This window comes from Pyrus communis, chromosome 7, assembly GCF_963583255.1.
Source record: "Pyrus communis chromosome 7, drPyrComm1.1, whole genome shotgun sequence".
Taxonomy (NCBI): Eukaryota; Viridiplantae; Streptophyta; class Magnoliopsida; order Rosales; family Rosaceae; genus Pyrus; species Pyrus communis.
The window spans coordinates 14,628,554-14,649,546 of NC_084809.1; the positions used below are offsets into that span (position 1 = coordinate 14,628,554).

Consider the following 20,993-nt stretch of genomic DNA (forward strand, 5'->3'; position numbering starts at 1 on the left):
ACTAAAACTAACTAATTAAGCTAGTTCTCTTTTATTGTTTTTCAACTCTCAACAACAATAATGTACTAAAAAGATAGTTCTCTTTTATTGTTTATCAACACTCAACGACAATAAGACGTACTAAAACGATCATAATTTGCCAAATTGAACATCAAGTGCACGTCACATTAATCTTCAAAGTATGGGATATAAGCATGATGCCAAACTCATTCGTCATGCATTCTCCTCTGTTGCCACAAATTCTTATAGAACTTCTCTATAAACTCCTCCGCCGCTTTGTCCACGTGGCTTTCCTCATCAGCCTCCCTCACCGGAAACGGTGAGTCCGTTATCCTCAGCTGGCGGACCATAGGGCTCTTCCCAAACCCGGGAAGCACCGGTGATGTTGCCACGTATGCCGCTGCCTCCACAGTCACTGCTTCATTGTTCAACATCTCCAAAACCGCCGTGTCGGCACCTGCGGTCGCCATCTCATCATCCTGAGTCTGCAGCGCGTGAGTACACTTGAAGAGGCTGTGGTGGTTGTTGTCGTGGCAGCGCTTGCCCCTGAGGTGAAAAGGGTAGTTGGGGGTGTTGCTGCAGCTGAACTCGTACTCTCGTTGGGCGGCAGAGGAGGTGGCCCCGCTGTAGTGGGGGTGGCTGTGGCTGTGGTGGTGGCTGTGGAACATGAGATTGCTTAAGGTTTTGCTGGCGAGCTTGCCACGCTTCATCATCATGTTGAAGTCCAGTAGGAGCTTTCGCTTTGAAATGCCCTTTCTTAGCATGAAGAAAGCTACACGTACTATACTCCATATTCTCTTGGCAATTTCTGGTAGATTATTTTGTTCCATATTTTAGGCTTTAATTTTATTTTCTCAATTGAGAGAGAGAGAGAGAGAGAGAGAGAGAGAGAGAGAGAGAGAATTAGAGAGAGTTGTTGGGTGCGAGTTCTAAACGAAGAGGGGGGGAGGTGTATTTAAAGGTGGATCCGGAGGTGATGGAAGAGAAGAGAGTTGGGTTTGTATTTCTTTTGAATAAATAATTTCTTTTTCAAAATGATCCGAAAAGTAGAGTTTGTATTTCAATTATGCACTAGCTAAAATGGCTTCTTGTGGAGTGGATTCAAAGATTTTTAGTATTACTTTTTTGGTTGCATAGATTTTTAGTGTTACTTTTTTTTTTTCAGAGACCAAGCATGCACAATGGTGTTACTTTTTTAGTATATGCTTAATTTTCGTTTGAAAATGATCGATCGGTACACAGTGTTATACCTTTTTATAAATGTGTAAAAGATTAAAAGTCGGCATTTCATTTCTATAAAAAAAAAAATCAACAAAAAGAAATAATGATACTAGAATATGACAATAATAATAATATTGAATACTTTAGATACGGTCCTTAATCACTAGTTTACATTAATTGAAATCCTATTAGTTTTTAAATTTTGATCAAAGTTCTTTGACTTTGTACACGTCAACATATTAGCACTAATCAATTTCCATGTCAACTATTTTATATTTTAAATTAAATATTATATTAAATATTGTAACATGGACATCTTTAAAGAAATTTTTTTTGTCCGAACATTTACAGCAATTAAATAAAATAAATTAACACATTTATGGGATATAAAATCCCATAAGATTTGAACTTTAACGTTTATGGGATTAAACAACAAACTCCACCCTTAGAAAAGAATTGTTTTTTTATTGAATGTCATGATAAAAGATAAATGTTCCCATAAGAATGTACCCATGTACAGTTATAGTAATTCACAAGAATGTATCCATATACAATTTCAACATTAAAACCCATATGTGACAACAACAAGAAAAACAATGTACCCATATATATTCTTAATGTAAACAATGATTAAAGGATAGCAAAATGGAAGCAAACCATAATGTTACATCCCACATCGCCCAGGGGAGTGGATTCTGTAAGCCTTATATGTATATTCTCATCTCTACCTAGCACGAGACCTTTTGGGAGCTCACTGGTTTTGGGTTCCATCGAAACTCCGAAGTTAAGCAAATTCGCGCGAGAGCAATCCCAGGATGGGTGACCCACTAAGAAGTTCTCGTGTGAGTTTCTAGAAATAAAACCGTGAGGGCATGGTCGGGGCTCAAAGCAGACAATATTATGCTACGGTGGAGTCGAGCCCGTGATGTGGTGGGGGCCCGGGTCGGGATGTGACAATTTGGTATATAGTCAATCCCTGGTCGGATCTGTGCCAACGAGGACGTCGGGCCCCTAAGGGGGGTGGATTGTTACATCCCACATCACCCAGGGGAGTGGATCTTGTAAGCTTTATATGTATATTCTCAACTCTATCTAGCACGAAGACATGGTCGGGGCTCAAAGCAGATAATATTGTGCTACGGTGGAGTCGAGCCCGGGATGCAGTGGGGGCCCGGGTCGGGATGTGACAATTTGGTATCAGAGTCAATCCCTGGTCGGATGTGTGTCAACGAGGACGTCGAGCCCCTGAAGGGGGTGGATGGTTACATCCCACATCACCCAGGGGAGTGGATCTTGTAAGCTTTATATGTATATTCTTATCTCTATCTAGCACGAGGACTTTTGGGAGCTCACTGGCTTCGAGTTCCATCGGAACTCCGAAGTTAAGCGAGTTTGCACGAGAGCAATCCCAGGATGGGTGACCCATTGGGAAGTTCTCGTGTGAGTTCGTAGAAACAAAACCATGAGGGCATGGTCGGGGCCCAAAAAGGATAATATCGTGCTGCAGTAGAGTCGAGTCCGGGATGTGGTGGGGGCCCAGATCGGGATGTGACAAGAAGACCAAATTACTTAAGGGTACATACTATATAAATCTTATAGGAAAAAGTTATACATATATGGGTACCAAAAAATTTAGATGAGAAATTACAATGGTAGTATAGAACAAAAGTTGGGTACATGGATTAAGGAACAAAAGAAGAGAATGTAGCCAATGAAATTAAAATTGCATTCAGAGCAATATAATGTTCATTTGTTACGATTTTGCAATATGATGGTCATGAAGAAAAAATAAGTTTGAAATTTTTTTGGCGAAATTTAAATTTGAAGATACATACTCAATATGATAATGTTGAATTTGAATATAAGCATAAATTTGAGTGAGAGAATTTTGGGATTTTCAATTACAAATGTGATAATGTGGGAGAAATTATAAATTAAAATTTGTTGTAAAAAAATAAAAAGATGACATGGAAGTATTTTAACAGTAAAATGCTGAGGTGTATAAAGTCAAGAAGTCAAAGGACTTTGATCAAAACCTGAAAACTAATAAGATTTTAATCTATAAACATTGGTGACTAGGGACTGGATCCTAATGTTTTGGGATATACAATTGTGATTAGGACTGGATCCTAATGTTTTGATTTATAAAATCTGAATCTAAACTTTTATAAAATAATACATGCACTTCAATTGTACATCCATATAATTGTGTGTAAAAATTGCGCCACGATATTATTTTTTTAGTATTCTAAACTATAAGAGACATATAGTTAAAGTGGTTAAAATGTTATTATTGTATATTATGTCATAGGTTCGATTTCCACCTCCCTACTATAGCTTGTATTGATATCTAACTCTTACCTAGTTATTTCGTAGTTCCTTAGATCTCAAAAAGCAGTTAGAATTCGTGAATACTTCAATATTATTTTTCATACACAGAGGAAATACATAAAATTGTACAACCCTAATCACAATTAATCTAGGAAACTTATATTAAGAAATAGATCTTCAATACAATCAATTACAATATTTACATTTATTATAATGCTTCCGCTCAAGTTGATGCATAAATATCGAACACGCCCAACTTGCCCACAAGTTTTGCAAATATTCTATTCAACATTATCTTTCTTAAGACAATAGCAAACTAATCTTTTGACTTGACTTCTGGTATCTCAATAATCTTTCTATCTAGCTTCTCTCCTTGTTAAGGATCTATATATTTCCACATGCTTTGTTTGATCATAATGAACTAGATTAGCAACAATCTCACATGCAGCCTTACTATCACAATACAACTTCATGTCCTTTTTCGGATCTCATTTATACTCTACTTCTCCAAGTAACCAGATTACGTCCCACAAATATGAAGTAACCTGATGTTGATCGCATGTCGTCAATCGATCCTACCTAATCTACATCTGTATACACTTCAACCTCCAAATAATCTTTGAGAGAAAAACCAATTTACCTGAGTTAACGCATATCATAAAATTCGCATCAATGCATCCATAAGTTGCTTCCTATGATCGTGTATAAACTAGCTTACCGCACTTAAAGCATAAGCTAAGTCTAGCAGCATACGCACCAGATACATCAATCTTCCTACCAACTAGATCATACCACAAATTTAACCTTATTCCAATGGCATATCAACTGCTGACAGGCTGATATTCCAACCTTATGTAATAAATCAAGAGCATATTTCATCTATAATAGAAAGAAACCATTCTTCGAACGGGCCACTTCAATACCTAATAAATACTTTAGTGGACCAAGATCTTTCATCTCAAATTCTCGTGCCAAACAACTTTGCAATGTTTGTTGATCCTCAAGATCATCACCAATTACTACTATATCATCCACATAGACAATGTACCATAATCTTACATATCTTCTTCTTTAGGAACAAAGTATGATCGTAATTACTTTGTTTGTAACCGAAGGCTCTCATAGAATTTGTGAATCACCTAAACCATGCTTTTGGCGACTGTTTAAGACCATACAATGATTTCTTCAATTAACGAACTTTATTCCAATGTTCAGTCGACCTGTTAGAAATAGGTAGAGCCTTGTTCGAAATAGGTAAGAGCTCTATGTACACTTCTTCAGTTATTTCTCCATTCATAAATGCAATCTTTACATCAAACTAGTGTAATAGTCAATCAAGATTTGATGCCAGTAACGAGAATTATATCGATATTAAGTTTCATTATTGGAGCTAATGACTTGTCATAATCAATTTCATATGTTTGAGTATATCCATTTTTCCACAAGTCTTGCTTTGTATCTTTCGATCAATCCATCAGCATTATATTGCACCGTGTAAACCCATATGCACCATAAGGTTTTTTACCTAGGTTAAACCCATCAGAATAATATTGCATCTTGTAAACCCATCTCATTTTTGTTGAAGGACTTCATCTCTTTTTCCTTTGCTGTTTTCCACCCTGGATCGACAAAGTTTTCTTGCATATTGTTAGGTTTGGATTCCTTTGGATGACTTACGGTGTGGTAGGTCTTTGGTTATGGGCAAGGTAGCGCTCGACCGTATCAGTTTTCGCATCAGAAAGGATGTGCAAAGTCACAACTACCATTTTCTGGTTGTTTTGTTGTCCTCCTTAGGTTCTTGCAGCGTATTCTTCAAGCATTTCGATGGCAAAGATCTCGTCATAAAACCTAGGTCAAAGTCCATACGATTCTTTCCTTCGTCTCTCATCCTTCAGCTTGGGGAATGGCGTGTCATTACTCTAAAGCTAGGAGTACTTGCACCAGTAAGCTTTTTCCCTATTCCTATAAGGCTCTTAAATGGCCTCATGTGGCTTGCGCCATTATTCCATGGACGATAAACATCATCGTCCTTGGAGCATGTTATCCCAATTACCACCTCTTTCTCTCAGCGTTTCAGCAAAAGGTCAGTATCGATAGCTTGCTTCTTGCATGGTAACTCTAGTGTTCTCTCACATATTTTTGCATGGAGGATCCTTCTCAGGGTTTGACATGCAATGGAAGGGTGTCCCCACATGTTGATGGTATGGAAAATATCTGGGGTCTTTCCTATCTTCCCTAGAAGGAACTCTGGAAGGTCTGGGCGGCTTGATGACTCCGTCTGTGAACATGGTGTCAAGAATAGCATAGAATTCCTCATCACTGCATGATAGTGGAGGATAGGTTTCCCTATTTTCGTTATTTTTCTTACTCTTTTGCTAATTGTAGTCAAACCTGTCGTCCACAACCAAGGCTTAGTAAGCTTTATTCTTTTCACCTTTCTAGGACCTTCCCATGGAAAACTTGACCAACATTCTGATATTCCTCACTACTTCTAGGATCCTAGAGAATTGGCTAATACCAACGTTCTTCAAAAACACTCTGTAATTTGCGACAATGTTGCTGATGTAAATTTTCATAAATATCTCCTCATCTTTTTTCATCGTAGCAGTCAAGGGCAAAGTCCCGGAAGCATTTGACAAAAGTCATAGGATCTTTCTCATGCTTTGGGTGTGTGTTGTTGAGTTGGGTTGTGGTGTCCCTATCTTCGTGTTGGAAGAACTTGTCAACTCTTCCCAAGTTCGAATGGATCCTGGCGAGTGTGTAGTATACCAAGTGTAGGCACGGTCAAAGAACTTTTCAAGAACTCTTTAAGACAGAGATTATAATTGCGGCCATGAGGACCCAAAGCGTTAATGAAATGACTTATAAGCTCATTTGGGTTGCCCTTCCTTCCATCAAAGAGGACAAAGTTGAAGGTTTGATAACCCTTAGGGTATGACGACTCAAAAACATGCAACTCTTTCTCCAACATGGCAGTGACATCCTTCCCAAGTGACAAAGGATGGTCCTTTTTCATAATCCTTCCCCGCAACAATGGTCAATTCTTCTTGGTAATATTTTCTCTATGTGCGCAATGTTTCTCACTCATCTTTTCGCTTGACATCGGGATTGAGTTTTTCAACTCTTTCACAAATGCTACGATTTCTTTTTGGGCTTCTCCCATATCGTGAATGGCAGAGATGATACCTAGCATGGCGTACTCATCCAACTTTTCCTAGCTTTCCCAATGTTGTTCTTCGCGTTGAGACTCGTTCAACCGGAAAGCAGACTCGCCTACCTCTTCCAAGGCTTTGTCATTCTTGGTAACGTTTCTTCTGGAACTTGGAGCCATTGATTCATGAAGTCGCCAATTTATGCCATGATTGTAAATATCTTTTCTTCTCAATCTTGCACCTTTGCATATATTTAAGCTTGGTTTGAGGTGTTTTTACGACAATCAAACTTTGAGATGTAATTGATTTTGCATGTGCATTTTTTGGGCCCCAACAATGAGTATAAAGAAGGTGATTTTACTTTCCAAAATAGTACATAATTTGTTGATATGTAATATTTGAGACACACCAATATGGGCTAGGCCTTCTACATCTCAGGTGCCTCTACTTTTGGGCCTGCTATCTCTGTTTGCCATTGGGCTTTGGCCATTGGATGCTAATTGGGTTTATTGGTTATGCGGCAATGTTGGGGAAAGGAATATGGCACTGCAGCAATATAGCATAGCACAATGCAGAGTTTCTCTCCTGCGCATGGGTTGCGCATCAACCTAGTCAAATCACAGTTACTTGTTTTCACTTGAAAAAATAGAAGGCTGAGATTTAATTAAGTTGATGAGCAATCTATGCGCATGTGGGTGATGCGCAGGAGAGAAAAACTGTTGCTTAATTATTCGAAATCACCTGACCAAGCCAGTTCTAACTTAGTTAAAAATAAAGATAGAAAATCATTTTCGCACTCTTGTTTATTTTTTTATCCACAAATTCTCTTTCGACTTGTTCAATTCAAATGTCAAAAATAACAAAAATAGTGCAAAACTCAGTTCCCGTAAGATATAATTTTGCATTGCCAATCACATGATAAATGTTTCATCCAATATCCTAATCTATTTATCCGAAGACTATGCGCCAAACGTGGGTTTACAAGTACAAACATCTACTCAGCCAGATCCATCAAAAGTTAGAGGTTTATTATAGTTTTGAATTACAAATCTATAGGTTAACTTTTGTTTTGTGAATTTTATTAGACAAAAGTGTTTGATTTATATGGTAATGTACAAGTTAAGAATTAGAAAATGTTTAAGAAAACGGAGAATCTACGTTCTTATTGTCATCTACCAATGAAACCCACATACTTAAAGCAGCCATTTTACAAGACAACTGTGAGCTTAAGACTGTTGATTTGGTCCATGATTTAGGTTTGTCATATCCATAATCTCACATACACCACCCCACTCTCTCTCTCTCTCTCTCTCTCTCTCTCTCTCTCTCTCTCTCTCTCTCTCTCTCTCTCTCTCTCTCTCTCTCTCATGCATATAGGGATATGATTGATTTAACTGCTCGTGAAATTAGATTTGTGGCTGTGGGAGAGAACCCATGAGTGAGCAAGGCAGTCACTTTCTTTCATGTTGGCCTTGTATGCTGCTAGTATAGTTGAAGATAAAGGGACCATACGTGATGTGTATACGGTTTGAGTAGGCTCACTCGTGAATATGCAACTTTCAGCTTTTTTACAAGGACAAAATAATTGTTGAAAGCAAAGGACAATGGTTTTCAAGCCAGAAACCAAAGTTACCAAACAATGCTTCTCTCTTTTAGAACCTTTTTGTACATCATGAAAAGGCTGCGTACGTCTCACTTTTTTCTTTTTCAGAAGAAATAACATGTAAATATATAATGGAAGTTATCAAATTATAAAAGGTCAATATGAGTTTTACACATAAAGCATATAGTTTTTATACTTGCTGTTGCTATTACTTTGATATATAGTAATGCTTTCAAACTCTGAGATACATAACTTTGATTTTATCAAGTAAAGACAGTTTAAATGTGAATTTATATTTTTTTTAGGGTTCTTTAGAAAAAGACCTTTGAAATTCTTATTTTCCAAACAAAAACCCACATAATATTAAACTTCCAAATAAAACCCAAATTTCAAATAGAGTACCATGTAGACAAATATGTAACCAATTATTATCACATATTTACAACTTATGCCACAAAACTCTAGTTTTGTCTATAAATATTATTACTCACCCTAATTATGATTAGCAATTAACCCCATATGAAAATTTTACCTTTCTTGTATGATAAATATTAGGAATATATATATATATATATATATATATATATACATATATTTAGCCATGTTCATAAACAATTATGGGCACATTTTTCGTTTGGAAAAAAAAAAATCCTTTGTACAATCAGTTATTTTGCATCAAATAATAATATTGTTTTATAAAACAACAAAAAACCAATTAATATTCTTTTATGTTGTAGGTAAATTATTTTACCTAGATTATTGTCACATCCCGGCTCGGGGCAGATCACTTCCCGGGCCCGCTCCACCACCGTAGCACGATATTGTCCGCTTTGGGCTTATCATTCCCTCACGATTTTGTTTTTGGGAACTTACGAGCAACTTCCCAGTGGGTCACCCATCATGAGATTGCTCTAGCCTCCTTCTCGCTTAACTTCGGAGTTCCTACGGAACCCGAAGCCAGTGAGCTCCCAAAAGGCCTCGTGCTAGGTAAAGATGAGAATATACATTTAAGGATCACTTCCCTGGGCGATGTGGGATGTCACAATCCACCCCCCTTAGGGGCCCGACGTCTTCGTCGGCACACATGCGACCAGGGTTAGGCTTTGATACCAATTTGTCACATCCCGGCCCCGGGCGGATCACTTCCCGGGCCCACTCCACCACCGTAGCACGATATTGTCCGCTTTGGGCTTACCATTCCCTCACGGTTTTGTTTTTGGGAACTCACGAGCAACTTCCCAGTGGGTCACCCATCATGGGATTGCTCTAGCCTCCTTCTCGCTTAACTTCGGAGTTCCTACGGAACCCGAAGCCAATGAGCTCCCAAAAGGCCTCGTGCTAGGTAAAGATGAGAATATACATTTAAGGATCACTCCCCCGGGCGATGTGGGATGTCACAATTATTACATACATTAGGCATTTTTTGTTTGTTATCGTATATGCTTGTTAAAAATAATTTATCTATATTTATATGTAAAATATAAATAAATTAATTTTGAATCAAATAGTATTAATTTTGTAGGTAAATTAAAATAGTAGTTCCATTATTTTGGGAAAGTTAAACAGTGCCTAAATTATTTCGTAAAAATTAAACCAAGACAAATTATCTCCATTAAAATAAAATAGTACATATTCGACATAAAAATAAATAAATAAATAAATAAATAAAATAGTAGATACATTATTTTCTTTTAAGATTAAACAATAGGTAAATTATATTGTGGGTACATTATGTTTGTAATATAAAAAAAGAAATTGAAATTCATAAACAAAAAGTAGTGGATATATTAATTTTTAATCAAATTTCCCTTATTTGTTGGTGAATTATTTTCATGCATTATTATATACATTGGGCACATTTTACTGCTAATATATATGTGTGCAATAATTTACCTATATTATCATATAAAATATAGATAAATTTATTTTGAATCAAATAACATTTTTTATTCTATAAGTAATTTTTTTTTTTTTTTGAGTTGAAACGATAGCGACTTTATTAATGTCAAGAAGGCGACATACAATAATCCAAGAGGGTACCCTGGAGTAAATTATTTTGCATGGATCATTACATATGCAGGGCAAATTTATTACTAATACACATGTCCAAATAATTTACCTATATTTTTTAAATATAGGTAAATTATTTTATAGTGCTCTTTCAAATTTTCATTTGGTAAGAAAATGACAAGGTTAAATTAAAATTGTCTAATTTTATGCAAATTTAAAAAACAATTACAAACTCTTAAGGAAAGTATTAACATTATTAGTTCTTTTTTGCCTTAACATACAATTTGTTTTGATATATTAATGCAATGATTTTAAACATTAATACATTTCTTTTCATTACTCTCTCCCTTCAAATCTACATAGAATTAAATGTCTACATGAAAACTGTAATTAGGGGTATTTTAGGCATCTGAAAAATGCAAAATGTGTAAAGGCAAACAAAATTAATGAATTTACTTATGTGGAGTCTAGTCATTGGGTTTTATTCAGATAAAAAGACTATGTCAGGTTTTATGTAAAGAAACTTGAGTTTTAAGGGCTAAAGTCATATTTTTAGTTTTTTTTATGACAAAACAAAAGATTAACGTATGGCACTCCCACTTAATTAGTAAATGTTTAATATTTCTTTTATTAATTGAGATCTTGAATAACAAAACATATATAGTCATGGGATATAGGATGTGCCATGGCCTTTCATATTATATCCTTCAAAAGAAAAATAGATGTAAGACCGTTTCATGAAGCTAAAACATCCTCCTCCACATGATCAATTGGGAAAATTTTTAGAAACCCCATGAAAAGTTGTGTAGCAAATTTCAGCTGGCATTTATTCAAACCTAAAAAGCAAAACATATTTCCTTTTCTTTCAAAACTTTCTTGAAAAATCTAGCACGGTCACGAAACTATTCAGCCCTTCCGTTGATAAGTGACATATGAATGAACAAGATCCATTCAAATAAATAATGGCTGTAGATTTCCAGTAAAGGCCGAAGTGATCACTATAAATAGGCTTACTATAGACCTCCTTCTACTACCATCCGACAATCTTCAGAGTTTGGCCAAGTTAATTAACTCTTGCTTCCCATTGTCAATCAATCCAATTAGCTTGAGTCCTACGTTAGGGTTTTTTGTGTTTTCCAAATTTTCAAACATGGCACCTCATGGAGAGTCTATTTCTGGCTCTAACTACTCTAGGGCCAACAACACCTCCATGTCTAAGCCACCAAGGCCTTCATTCTCATCCGATAGCCTGAAAAGAACGATGTCCGACATCTCGTATGAGCTAAGCAAAGAAGCCAACATTGATCAGGACCTGAAATCCCTCCCGCCAATATCGGAGGTTGAAGATGCAAAGTGTGAATGCTGTGGCATGAGTGAAGAGTGCACGCCCGAGTACATAGACCGAGTGAGAGACAAGTTCTTTGGGAAGTGGATATGCGGGTTGTGTTCTGAGGCAGTGAAAGAAGAGGTGGAGAAAAATGGAGGAAATAAAGAAGAGGCTTTAAATTCACATATAAGTGCATGTGTTAGGTTTAACAAGTATAGTAGGCCGTATCCAGTGTTGTTTCAAGCTGAGGCTATGAGGGAGATGTTGAAGAAGAGCAAGTTGGAGGGGAGAGTCATGAGGGCTAAGTCGTTTAATCCGAGAGACAAAGGAGAGCCAAAGGGGAAGATTACTCGGAGTTCAAGCTGCATTCCGGCGATCACGAGGGAGATGAACGATCTCACCATGGCTTGATGATGAGTTTCTAAAAGGCTAGCTAAGGCATATAATATCTGATCATGATCTGGAGGACATGGTTTTGTATTTGTCAACCTACTCTCCTCTTTTTTATACGCTAATCATTAACTAGTACTATAACTTCCTTCTAAATAAACTTATTTAATGGACCGACCTTTTCCTTCTGTTGTTTTTTGGGTTAGTCCAATCCTTCCTAGCTATCCTTGGGCTTTCCAATGCTCCCTCTTGCAGTCAGCCTCTAGGGTTTTCTTTCGCTGGTCATATATTTTTCACTTCACACCATACACGTACTTATGCTAACCTACGGGGTTTTGGGGTTAATTAATTAGTACTAAATGCTCCATCACTGCCCTTTTCCTCTACGGTTTCATTTTTCTTTTTCTTTATTTGAGTATAAATAAGAAGGCTTAGTTGTTATTTTTTGTGAAGAGCTACCACCTTTTCGATCCTTGCTTTGAATCCAACCTCAAGTCTTTGATATATGTAATTTTCAGTCCAGATATACGTATCGGAACCATATGTGTGTGCGCGTGCGGTTTTCATTAATAATTTCTTGTGTTATATTCTTCTAGCTACTATGGTTGGAGTTGTACAGTTTTCATTGCCTCAACAAGATTAGTTTGAATGTAAGCGGTTCCATTGATCACTCGTGAAACTTCTTTTTCCTGTAAAATGTTTTGGTCCAATTAGTATCATTTTGTAAGTTTTGAAATTTTTATATTTTTATAGGGTTATGTTATCCACACATTTTTATTTTTCACACATCCCTCTCAATTTTCGTCTATCGGACTAAATGAATTGAAGATCAATGTATAAAACTTAACAATGATTTGTGGAAGGTAAAAAGAGGAATGTTATGAGAAAATGATTTCCGGCATCACTTCTCTCTTTTTGCAAACCCATACTTATTTTTGTCCATAAATTTATCCCAATGCTGGTAAGCCCACCTCATTGTCTTATTTTCTCACCCACTTAGGAATGATAAATTTATCCTTATGTAAAATGACCTGCTAAGACCTAAAGACCAACAAATCAAGTCTTGCAACATAACTATAAGTGATACTTTAAAAGAGATGATGAGAACAAATTTGATGAAGTACCTTACGAGCATACACATCAACGAGAATGGCACCCCATTCTCCATTGTTGTAACTGAATTGGACGATGGACAATGTATGAACCAAATATCAAAAATTGAGGTCTTAATAATAATTGTTTTTTTTTATTTATTTATGATAACTTTTTAAAATCTAACGAGAAAAATATAAGGAAGTGTTATTGGCATTTCAAAAATCTCATTTTACACTACTCACAAGTGTATTTTTCTTTCCTAATATAAGGTTTGGAGTGTAGAATGAGACTTTTGTAATGTTAATAACAATTCCCAAAATATATAAGGTTATTTTAGGTGGCCAACACCAAAATAGTTATTCAATTAAACACTAAAATTGTGATAACTGTTAAACAATTTTTATTTAATTAAATTTTTAAAAAGTTGACTTTTAAAATGTGAACGTAGGACCGTCCTAATCATCGTGCAATCCTCATTTTTCTTTCCCAACTTACCAATATAGTTGGATAACATTAGCATGCAATCCTCCTTTTTTTGTGGGAGGTTAATATTAACACGCCTAAATCCAACACTCCATATAAACATATGATGTGTAAACAAAGGGTCTCCAGTCTGGGTTTTGGTTCTGAAAACGTACAGAAGATTAGTTACTCTCATCACACAGGCATACTCACAACCTCGAACCGGACTCGAGTCTAGGGTTCCCCTAGCAATCTTTCCTTCCAAAACCACCCGAAAAATAAAAACTGTAAAACAGGACAGATCCAAAGCATTTATAGGGTACGCAACAAGCTAACACAACTTAAGTCTTAACATCCATACAACATTTTTAATCACACCAAAAGGGCAGGAGATGGTTTAAACATGAAAGGTTCAGTCTCCTCTTTTCAAGCCTATTACATTATATCTTCTAGTCTTTAGTGACCTGGTCCTGATATCAGACGAAAGACCAGTTTACAAACAAGAAACACATGCAGTGAGCCGTCTCCTCTTCGTTCAACACCTTCCACGCCACTGCTCTCTCATATGACACTGGTCGCCCCATGCTCGAAAGACAGATGCCACCTTGAAGACAAGTGAAACCCTACAAAAATAGCACGAAGAAATCAATACAAAGTTTACAACTCTATTGGTTATCGTGTTTTAGCAATTCGATCTACATGGATTCCAACAGGAGTTTGAGATGTTGGAGAAATTTTTCATTGTGACCGAAACACGAATGGTACACGTGTTTTTATATAAGTGATGGGAAATTGTATTTTTTAAGTTATTAAGTTTTTAACACACATCCCAGTATTTGTATAGTGAGACATGATGAGTATTCCGGTGACATTGAAAAATCTCTCGTGATGTTGAACCATACCTCATCTTTAGCGCGTTAGGTGAAAATGACATGAAAAAAAAATTTATACAATTCAGAGATGTTTTACTACACCTGTTGCATTATTTGGGGGAATTCCGAGCACAGAGTCTTTCGTCCATGGTCATCAAATATCTTCTCCAAAGTTATGTCTTGCAGCGCAACCAAGGTGGTCTCCAGCATGTCAAGCCCTGCCTGGTTTGCAAAGGTGAAAACTGGCAATGCCTGAAAAATTGGAGTTCCATAGTATATTTGCTTAAGATAAGTAGGCATGAGAGTAACTCAAAGAACGACGCACCTTCATTAAGTGTTGTGTTGGGTGTTTTTTCAAGGTTAAGAGTAATATGCTCACCTTCAGAGAGCAGCACATAATTGCATCGGAGTGATGCCACAAAGATTTGAGGATGGATTCACTTCCTTCATTGCCCAATTTGAGCAGCTCCACACCCAGATAGCACCTGCAATATCAATAGTATTAGCAGCTACGCCACCTATATGATCATCACATGGTTACACTGATCAAAGTTTCTTATTACAACTTGTAACATTCATTGCAACAGAAGAAAGAATATATAACAATATGGTGCGGCTGTGTACGGAAGAACCCATTTTTAAATGTTGCACAGTGCACCATATATCTCGGTCCAAATAAAATGAAGGGGGGAGAGGGAGAGAGAGTTACAAGACCTGTAACTGTTGCAGATCCAACGAGCAAGTGTTTGCGCTTCAGGAGTACCAAGTGGTGACCGAAGACCAGCCTGTGAACTCAAATTTGAAGGAGAGAGAGCTAATGCCACCCTCTGAACTGACGATATAATGCTGCGAACATATTGTCGGGCCATGGATGCTACATGCTCTTGCATGTGGGTCTCACAGGCAAATTCAAATGCTATAGTCATGACAGATCTCACACAACCACCACTTGCAGAATATTCACTGGATCCTTTATTTCCAGTTGGCCCAATTTCAAGTGCAGACGCAAGGTCCAAGGTGCGATTTGGACTGGAAGCTTCCTGAAACGTTTTTCAGCGCACTAATGAACATTTCCTTTAAAGACATAGTGTGGTATAAATTCTGTCCTATAACATCACTTGGGAATGGGATTTAGTTTAGAGGCTAACCTTCCCATAATCAAGAGGAATGATGCGAAACCCAGAAGGTAGAAGGGGTGCATCATCAGCAAAAGAAGCATCAATGGGAGCAAAAATGAGTTCAGCACAGGAACCCACAGCATTCTCGTCCATTCCACTGCATAGCTATTAAAAAACACAGCCATGGAATTTAAACAGAATAACAAGTCAGTCAGAAAATAAACATCGAATAAAATGAATATTCAAGACGATAAAAGAAATCGAATAGAAACTGGATGTTACTTCTTATCCATATCGTTTTGCCCATGTTTTCTGCATTTCCCTTCGTAATTTAAGAACTCACCATCTCTCCAAAACAAAATAAAAAAACAAAATCGCAAATTCTCATGTCTTTCTTTCCCGATAATACTTTATTACAGATTCATAGGATATTTTGAAAGGCACCGAACATGTTTAAGATTAAAAAAGAAAATAAATAAAGGAATCATAAACGAACATGATCCCTAACATTCCCGCGCAGGACACGCCTATTATTTTCAAGAAGGAAATCAATTCAGATTAAGTATTAGTTTATCTTATTAGGCTTTGACAGTAACAGTTAAGCTACGAGACACCAATGCTAGACAAGCATTCTCATGAATAAGTACCATCATTAACACAACAAGAATAACTGATGCTTACTTGCAAGAGAAACATTTCTCTCGGCATCATTGCATCTTCAGGAGAATGGCCTACGCCTTCCAATTTAATGACTTCCAAGAACTAATAAGCACAGAAAAGAAACATATTAAACAATGAAAAGAACAATTGAAGCAGTGTATTACCATTGTAAAAGAAGACATTTTAAATGCCATAAGTTCCTAGATACAAACTTGCTTACCTCTTCATGCTCAAGAGTGTGAGCCAGAGGGAGTATAACTTGACCTCCAAAACTACCAACTCGAGACCCAGCTAAGCTACAAGGACCGACTTTAACAGCTGCAGCTGAGTAAGCATCAATATTGTTGTCTGCCCATTCTGATCTGTGCTCGCGCAGGAACCGAAGAAGGATAGCAGGGGGCACATTCTGGAAGAAAATAGTACACAGCAAACCAGGAAAGGTTAGAAGATAGGCTCGACAAGAAATTTTTGAGTTATTGTCCATTTGAAAGGTTACCACGTACATAATTTACAAAAATAACATGCATGCATATCTTAGTGTTTTATTGCTAATTTCCGGTTGATTGAAATGAAGGATGGAAAGCACCCTGACCTGTAACAGCATGGATGCTTTAGCACATAAGACAGAATTACTGACAGCTGGGAATCCATTACCAAAGGACAGGTTTAAGCCCATCAACTTGTCAGGAGACGAGTTTATGAGGATAGTAACATCATCCATGCCATCATTTCCCATCATGGACCACCCCTCATCGGTAAATCCATTAAGTGCATCATTAAAACCCCTGGCAGAAAACTCCATTAGCTTCCAAGAAACAAAGAACCCTTCTCTGACTGAAAGATATTTACTAAAACCACCAAAATATACTAACCTGCTAAGCCTCTGGCTTAATGCTCGTAGAGCTGCAGGTCGTCTTCCCCAACCTGTGACGTTAGATTGAGAAACCTCATGCGCTATCTGTCTCAGCTGACGTAAAGCCTGAACCAAAGTAAGAAAGACTAATTAAAACTTAACCTCTCCTCTTTGACCTTCATAGCATGCTTGTGCAACAGATTAACATGCAGCTTTGTTAGTTTTGACCCCTACAAACAATGTCAAAATATCCACCATATATAGTAATCTTACCGCCATTGTCATCTTTTGAGCAAGAACAGCAGATGATTCATACAATGGGCGCAGGACTTCAGGCACGCTACAAGGCTAGTTGATGAAACAAATGTAAGAGTTACAATTCATTTAACAGATGTATCAGAACAAGAATGAATTAAAGAAGATTATCCCATTACACTTGACATATAACTTTCTAACCTCTAAATCCATATGATCAACGATATGTATAATCGAGCCACCCCCTTCACAGGGCCGTATAAGGTATCCACTAGGCAGCATTTCTGCTCTGACAAAGTGCTGCACTGGAGGCATTGTTGGACCATTCTGAGTGTTTTTCAGAGATCTCGCACATACCTGAGAATTGTAAACATAGTGAGAACAACTTGAGTTAACCCAGTAAGTGAAGATGTATGTTTACTAGTGTGCTGCGCAAGGTATTAAAATTGCTCAATCAACTTGATAGCTATTTGGCAATACAAATCAAATTTCTTAACTTCTGTGACAACATACCACAAGGCTGCCATCCTCTAAAACAGATGTATAGCGCAGTAGCCAGAAATCGCAAGCAGGCGCCAAAGTTGTCGGCGCATATAGCTATATCAGAAAATTTAAGAAATTAATAATAATAAACAAAATTCGTAAAACAATGCTCTAACTTTTGATGGAAGTAGAGCCTACCTGCATGTAGAGCAGCTCAATGGTTCCACCATTAGCTGTAGGCAATACATTTAAAACATCTACAGCACGGCAATCACGCAACCACGACGGCAGATCTTTGAGGATCTCCGCAACCTAGCCACATAATATAGTGATTAGTTAATCATAAATTCTCTTAAGCTGAAATAGGAAGAAAACAGGCTCAAACAAATTGTGATTACTTACCCTGGTAGGCTCTAGACCCACCAGGCCGCAGGCTCGTGCTGCCACTCCAGTGCAACCATGAGAAATAGCAACGATTCCAATGGAATCCGGACCAGGCTGAGAACATCAGGAAGACATGACAAGTAATAAGAAACATATTAAAAGGGCAGGTATCCCCTTTTGAAACACAATATATAAATAAAAATTTGCATATTACAGCATTCCACAAAACCACAAAGAAGAAATGGAAGTCATGGTAAATAAACGGCATTCAAGAGCGCAACGAACACCATCTCAAAAAGTACTTTTCCATATTTATAACAATTCAATTACATCATCTTAAGAGGTACAATTTTTATTTCTGATTTAATTTCAGATCAACGAAATGTCAATGTTCAGAATTATAATTCCATTGTCGCATTGTTCAGGCATTTCTTCCTCAGTCAATCAAATACGTATACGAATACTTAGAAAAAGTATAGAAAGAGAAATACCTTCATTCCAGGCATTTGGACCCACTCAACAGCAGTTCCAGTTGCCTTTGAAAGAAACTCTGCTAAAGTTTCTTCTGCAATGGACAAAAGTCTAGCAAACACAAACAAACAAAGCACGAAGCCATAAGCCACTAAACACAAAACAACAAAAGCTCCTGTCAGAAAGCCCGATGAACTGAAAAGGATTTAACAACTACATCCCACTACTACGTTACTAACCCTGCAGGACTTGCATCCCTTGGCGGATGCTGAGGTGTCAAATGGTGTTGGCCACTCGTCACCACTGATTCACAACTCGTATCTTTGGTTGCAAGCGTTGTCTGTAAGAAAAATAAACAACATTTAAATGTCACTTACCCCATAAGTTCAGAAATAACAAAAATAAAAATTATAATTCAGGACATTTTTGTTTGTAAAGTGTTAATCTAAACTATTCTAATTTACACAGAGAGGTACTCGAACTTAAGTATAAGGAGACCGTTCAGCCAACTGGCCTGACCCACGTCTGAACAATACACATTTGTGCATCTCAAGTTGCTCACTAATTGTTCTTTAAAGGCAAAAAATTAATCCTGGGTTTTGAATGGTTAATGAATTTAGATATTCTAAGATCCCAAACGAGAATGTTTAGATTTCAGAGAGATGGAGCAGCTGCCCACTACTAATCAACACCCGAAAAGGGTTTGGAATGGTTAATGAGTTCTCACCCCCTGGCTATGCTGACGGAAGTAACCATTTTCATACACCAAGTGAGACACCTGCTTCTGCAACCTATCATTTTCCTCCATCAGTAGCTTATTCATAGCACTGAGCTTCCTGTTGACCGCTTGGAGGCGTGAAGCCTCTTTCCTCTGCTTCTCTCTACATCTGTTAAACCCAAGCCACAATTAATTTCCTTCCTCAGGAAACACATTAAATGCAATGTAATTAAGATTTTTGAACAACTAACTTCGCACAAATAAGGAAACCAAACCTCATGAAACCATATTCCAGAACATTATTATATGTAATTTCGAACTGATTACAAACCTTAATAATCAAAACCATGAACTAGCATTCAAGATCCAAACTTTGTTTACCTTCTGTTCTGGAACCAGACCTTAATCTGTTTCGGTTCGATGTTGGAGAGAATCGGGCACTCCCGAATAAGCTGTTGGCGGCGAATCGAACTGGGTTTGGGGCAATCATGATAAAGCCTCTCGAGGGCTTCAACCTGCTCAGGTGTGTACCTCACATATTTGCCATTATCCAATGCATGCTTATTACCATCCTTGCAGGACATAGCCATTTCCAAATTCTCAGCTCAGAAATCACTTCCAAACCAGAGAGAATTACACCATACCCAGAAATCCAAACCCTCAGAGCATCAAAACGGCAACTGAGTCTGCAACCAAATGTGCTAACTTGCAGAACTCGATGACTAAATACTTAGAAATAAATAAACTTTTCGAGGCTAGAGATAAACCAACAAGGGAAAGCACTATCCTTAGCTGGAACGGAGTTAGCACCGAACACAAAGAAGCTGTACAAATCTTTCGAGATCAGCAAACACAACCGATCTGCTCCCCAAACGACCACTACCCAAAAAGCGTTTACCGACGAAGGACGAGTTACTGAGTGAGTGAACTCAGTTAGTGGAACGATTCGTCATACACCCAGCTGGGTTGAAACCGATCTCTGTACTACGGCCTGAGAACCAGAGAAACGTCACCGTCTCGCCGATCTCGATGGCTTCCATACCCAATCCCTGAGACATTTTCTACGATTTAAAGGGCTGAAGCAGCATGGTCTTTGTGTGTGGGATTTGGGTTTTGGGAGCTGAAAGTTGGAAGCGTTGGAGCTGGAGGAGGAAGAAGAAGAAAAGGGAAAGCAATATTATTGTGTTTTGCTCTGTTTCTGGTTTTGGTTTGCTTTTCTTGGTTTTGCTTTCGGATTCATACGGTATTGCTGTTGCTGATGATGCTGTTGTTTGTTTTCATTGGTTCGTCACTTTCGGCTCAAATGAGGGAAGAGAGAGAGAGAGAGAGAGAAGGTGTTCTTTGCTCGCTCCACTGTGTAGGAAGATAGAGAAAAAAAAAAAAACTTTCCCTTCGAATATCTTTTTCGTTTCTCTTTCATGCATCATGATTTGACCAAAATACCCTTGAACAAGTTTGAGAAAGACGACCTTTGCTCAACTTTCCCACTCAAATCGCATGATTACCCTTTCTTCAATGCCTTTGAATTTTCAGACCAACCACAGATAAAAAGAAGGCCAAAGTGTGTCAATTGTGATACAACTACATG

The 20,993-nt window shown here is 37.5% G+C and overlaps 3 protein-coding genes across 3 annotated transcripts; 1 reads left to right on the top strand and 2 right to left on the bottom strand.

The window, feature by feature from the left end:
- Nucleotides 1-206: 206 nt before the first annotated feature.
- On the bottom strand, nucleotides 207-830 carry LOC137740611 (uncharacterized). Its single transcript, XM_068480452.1, has one exon. It carries the CDS (start codon nucleotides 828-830, stop codon nucleotides 207-209), a length of 624 nt encoding a protein of 207 aa, XP_068336553.1.
- Nucleotides 831-11,467: 10,637 nt separating this feature from the next.
- Nucleotides 11,468-12,659, top strand: LOC137740612 (uncharacterized). The gene has a single exon (XM_068480453.1). It carries the CDS (start codon nucleotides 11,468-11,470, stop codon nucleotides 12,053-12,055), a length of 588 nt encoding a protein of 195 aa, XP_068336554.1. The 3' UTR covers nucleotides 12,056-12,659.
- Nucleotides 12,660-13,932: 1,273 nt separating this feature from the next.
- On the bottom strand, nucleotides 13,933-20,707 carry LOC137739023 (homeobox-leucine zipper protein ATHB-15). The gene is made up of 18 exons (XM_068478496.1): nucleotides 19,787-20,707; nucleotides 19,415-19,574; nucleotides 18,927-19,027; nucleotides 18,708-18,798; nucleotides 18,235-18,330; nucleotides 18,031-18,144; nucleotides 17,863-17,946; nucleotides 17,551-17,706; nucleotides 17,368-17,442; nucleotides 17,114-17,220; nucleotides 16,834-17,026; nucleotides 16,462-16,647; nucleotides 16,263-16,343; nucleotides 15,612-15,746; nucleotides 15,178-15,503; nucleotides 14,843-14,948; nucleotides 14,566-14,715; nucleotides 13,933-14,214 (listed from the first exon to the last, which is right to left on the bottom strand). The coding sequence occupies exons 1-18, from the start codon at nucleotides 19,993-19,995 to the stop codon at nucleotides 14,068-14,070; spliced, it is 2,517 nt and encodes an 838-aa protein (XP_068334597.1). The 5' UTR covers nucleotides 19,996-20,707; the 3' UTR covers nucleotides 13,933-14,067.
- Nucleotides 20,708-20,993: the final 286 nt, after the last annotated feature.

What these genes read in the sequence shown, in the direction of transcription:
- LOC137740611 (XM_068480452.1), bottom strand. Translation starts at nt 830, where the DNA reads ATGGAACAAAATAATCTACCAGAAATTGCCAAGAGAATATGGAGTATA.
- LOC137740612 (XM_068480453.1), top strand. Translation starts at nt 11,468, where the DNA reads ATGGCACCTCATGGAGAGTCTATTTCTGGCTCTAACTACTCTAGGGCC.
- LOC137739023 (XM_068478496.1), bottom strand. Translation starts at nt 19,995, where the DNA reads ATGGCTATGTCCTGCAAGGATGGTAATAAGCATGCATTGGATAATGGC. An exon ending in TGGGTCTAGAGCCTACCAGG is followed by an intron (nt 18,145 to 18,234) that starts GTAAGTAATCAC and finishes TTATGTGGCTAG; the next exon opens with GTTGCGGAGATCCTCAAAGA. An exon ending in TTCCTCTTGATTATGGGAAG is followed by an intron (nt 15,504 to 15,611) that starts GTTAGCCTCTAA and finishes AAAACGTTTCAG; the next exon opens with GAAGCTTCCAGTCCAAATCG.